This window comes from Bison bison, unplaced genomic scaffold, assembly GCF_000754665.1.
Source record: "Bison bison bison isolate TAMUID 2011002044 unplaced genomic scaffold, Bison_UMD1.0 scf7180017864363, whole genome shotgun sequence".
NCBI classification, from domain to species: domain Eukaryota; kingdom Metazoa; phylum Chordata; class Mammalia; order Artiodactyla; family Bovidae; genus Bison; species Bison bison.
The window spans coordinates 4,029,036-4,033,077 of record NW_011494935.1 but is presented as its reverse complement, the minus strand read 5'-3'; the positions used below and the strand labels follow the sequence as shown (position 1 = coordinate 4,033,077).

The 4,042-nt window shown below is 43.0% G+C and overlaps 1 protein-coding gene across 4 annotated transcripts in view; it reads left to right on the top strand.

Annotated features, from left to right (window-relative positions):
* ATP10B (ATPase, class V, type 10B) overlaps positions 1-4,042 on the top strand; it is a 390,227-nt gene that overhangs the window by 332,188 nt on the left and 53,997 nt on the right. For 3 of the 4 annotated variants that reach the window (XM_010855331.1, XM_010855328.1, XM_010855332.1), the window contains exons 14-15: positions 7-127; positions 2,833-2,942. In XM_010855331.1, coding sequence (XP_010853633.1) covers positions 7-127; positions 2,833-2,942 — 231 coding nt within the window. The remainder of the gene's footprint in view (positions 1-6; positions 128-2,832; positions 2,943-4,042) is intronic. The other variant, XM_010855330.1, reaches the window with a different exon arrangement.

Genomic DNA, 4,042 nt, shown 5'->3' with positions numbered 1-4,042 from the left:
CTGGAGTTCGACTCTGTCAGGAAGAGGATGTCTGTGGTCGTGAGGCACCCGCTGACCGGTGAGATCGTCGTCTACACCAAGGGTGCCGACTGCGTTATCATGGACCTGCTGGAAGACCCAGCCTGCAGTGAGTCTGTCTCATCAGGGTCCAAGCAGAGAGGGTTCTGGTGTTTATCTGGTGGCATGGAATGGTAACTGGGGTCTTGAGTTATGGTGTCACTCAGTCCAGCAGGTCCCAGCTGGAACACAAGCCCTCGAGATGTTTTCCTCATAGCATCTTCCTTAACACACTGCTCTCCACATCTCCATGACCTGCAGAATTACAGAGCTTGTTAAAGGCATTTAAACAAGAGGAACCTCTTTATTTATCACAGTTCCTAATTTTCCAAACTCATTTAAACATGGATGTTCCATACACAAATTACCCCCCACCCCAGGACATCCGTCAATATACCCTAGAAAATACTGTGGTCCTAACTCTTAGTTTTGGGGAGAAGCCAACTGAACCTGAAGAGGGAAGTGACGTAAAAGAAGAAGCTCAGCTCACTAGTGGTGAATCCTAGAGGAGGTGTCCTAAATCCTGGCTCAGAGCTTTTGTCACACCACCAGAATTCTGCACTGGGCTCGAGTTGCTCTGGGAAACCTCAGGGGATGCTCTTTATCATCCCTTTCCCCAGCCTCCCCAACAAGGATTTTCATTAACTTGCTCCAAGCCAGAAAAATGTTCCAAAGTCCCTACATTCTCAGTGTCCAATTTTGGAGCAGCATGAATTAGTGTGTAGCCACTTCCTGATTGCTAACAAGGAGAAGACAGTTATGGGGCTATGATTCTCCCAGGACAGGAGATTCCAGCCAAGTTTCAGAATCACCCAGGCAGCCCTGTGCCTCCTTCACTGTCAGCTATGGATCAGAGCCAAGAGGTTCATGGGGACTGATGAGCGTTTAGAATGGGAAGGGAGCTAGTTAAGTGTCTTCATCCCCAGACTCTGGCAGGCAAGTGGATTCGGTGTTTCGGAGTCAGGGGAGCCACAGCATTCCATTCCTGCACAACAGCTTTCCACACTGCCCTGGAGATATTTCTTTGTTCCTCACCTGATTCCAAAACAGATGAGAGATGTCTCCAATAAAAGATACATATACGATGTTACTATGAGATTTGAGAAGCAAAGATTTCAAAAGCAGGGGGGAAAATAACCTCAGGTTTAGTATATGCACAATTTTGGAACAGTCAATTTGACCCTGAGGTTCCTGGTAGCCTGAGCAATAAAGTAAACTCAGAAGTACACAGGTAGAAGGCAAAAGGTGTTTTTAATCTCAGGAGCAGATGTCTTTGAAAATAAAACATCACAGATAGTGCTCCAAAAGACAAAGCACAAAGATTGTGCTTAAGGCATCTGGAAACCAGTAACATCTGAAAAACAAGAAAATCATCTTGAAGGGATTTTATACTGCGTAAAAGCAGGCTTAGAGTAGTATCAGGGAAAAAAATCAGAGCTTTATTGGACTTCCTCATACTTGTCTTACTGTAAAGAATTGTACTTTTAATTTTGCATTATATGGAGGGATGGACACGGGGCATAAAATTTGTTTACTGCTTAAGGTTACTAAAGATCTCAAGCCAGCCCTGGTAAGGAGTCTGATGCTTTTTTCAAGCTTAGACTTACAAACTGCTGCCACTGATTAGGGATGTCTGTGATATCTCAGATGAAGGAAGTGGTGATGGCATCGATCCTGTCCCATAACCGCCAGCCCAGGCTGAAAAATTCTTTTTTATCTGATAGATAAAAGTACTGGAATTTCAAACGAAAAAGACAAATTTCTTCTAAGAGAAATGTATTATATAGGACTTCAAAAGGGGGACTTTGTGCTACACAATGAAATATTTTTCATGCTAGATTTATAGGAATCCAGAAAATATTTTTTTGAAGCCTGACTCAGCAAACCCAGTATGGTAAAGAACTTAGCAATGAGATTTAGGTCTCTCTTCATCTTGGAAGCAACTTGCCATAAGGACTAAAGTAGATTACAGAGCAGGTGATAGATAGCATTTTTAAGACTTAGCAAACAGCTGGTTGGAGCTTCCCAGGTGATGCTAGTAGTAAAGAACCCTCTTCCCAATGCAGGAGACTAGAGTTTGATCCCTGGATTTAGGAAGGTCCCCTGGAGTAGAAAATGGCAACTCACTCCAGTATCCTTGCCTAGAGAATTCCATGGACAGAGGAACCTGATGGGCTATAGTTCACAGGGTCCCAAAAAGTTGTACGTGACTGAAGCAACTTAGCACACATGTAAACAGCTGGTTATTCAGGGCTAAACTAGTCACAGGGAAGACTTGTTGTTCTTTGATTCAGCAGGCCTTCAAATGGACCCTCAAGTCTCTATTTAAGTTCCTAGGTGATTCTGATGCAAACAGGTATTTGAGTTTTCCATGCTTTTTTTTTCCTGCACAGTATACAGGATCTTAGTTTCCCAACCAGGGATGGAACATAGGCCCTGCATTGGAAGCACAGAGTCCTAACCACTGGACAGTCAGGGAATTTCCACAAACAAGCATTTGGGAACAATACTTGAAGCCACCTAACTTCCCTAAATAGTACTTCTCTCAGCCAGACTTTTGATGATCAGATATAGAAAGCGGACAGTTTAAGGACCCATGGAGTTACCACTTTGCAGGGCAGCCTGGAAGAGCAGCTTGGTGTTTGTGACAGGGGTATGTGTGGGGGGGTGGGGGTGGTATAAGGGAATTCCTCCTCTAAAGACTCCAGGGCGTTAGAAACAGGATCCCTAAGCATTTTGTCCATGACCTCATGGGGAACAATGACTATTTGACAGTGAGTGACACTGATGTGGAAAAGAAGATGAGGAAAATCCGAGCCCGGACCCAGAGGCATCTAGACTTGTATGCAAGAGACGGCCTTCGAACACTGTGTATCGCCAAGAAGGTAAGAATAAATTCTGCGTTTAGTGGCTGAAAGGCTCCAACCCTGCTTGTGTCTTTTCTGTTTCTTGTTAGAAGATCCTCAATATTGGTTCTTCTAATATTTTCAAAATTGGCTATCCTGACCACACAGACCCACAACTTTTGACAATCTTGCTGGGACTGAAATCTGAGTGGTAAGGTTCCTTATCAGTGTGGCCTTGTGGTTCCCTGCTTTTCATTGTCTATGTAATTGGTAACCTATAACTCATGATTTTTTTTAATGTTGTAATTTTGCCTTTAAATATCCTCTTACCATTTGCATCATTTGCTGAGATCTAGAAGTTGGGAGATTTTATGTGATCACATACAAATCTAGATTTGCGGTTTCTCTTGAAAATGTAGAGGATCTGGAAAACTGGATTACCATTCTTGAATAGCTTCAAAAACTATAGCCAGGTAGCAGCAGATTCCTGCTGAGGAATATATTCTTCTGTGCTCCAGGATTGGTCACAGTTCCTACCACTCTCTATCGCATGGCCTTGGCCCAGCTAGATTCAAGTAGGTTACCTTCCCTGGAACCTGCAGGTCTTTCAGTTTGAAGCCCCTACAGGAAAGGCAAGCAAAGAGCTGTGAATCCCAGAGCCAGAGCACCTAAAATCAGATAGGGGAGCTACAATGGGCATGCATTTCAAGATGGTTAGAAGTGATTTTTTTTTAATTAGGGTATAATTCATTTATAATGTTGTTAGCTTCAGGTGGACAATGAATCAGTTATACATATACATATATCCTTTTTTTTTTAGATTCTTTTCATACTTAATGGTTATTAGGGGGTAATAGGGGGAAGGATGTACTAGGAGATTGGGATTGATATACACACTACTGTATATAAAATAGATAAGTAAGAAGGACCTACTGTATAGCACAGGGAACTCTACTCAATATTCTGCAATGGCCTATATGGGAAAAGAGTCTAAAAAAGAATAGAAGTGGTTTCTTCTCCATAAATCCCAGAGCTCTTCATCTCTTTTGTGGTGCTTCACTTCAGTTCAGTTCAGTCGCTCAGTCGTGTCCGACTCTTTGTGACCCCATGAATCGCAGCACGCCAGGCCTCCCTGTCCA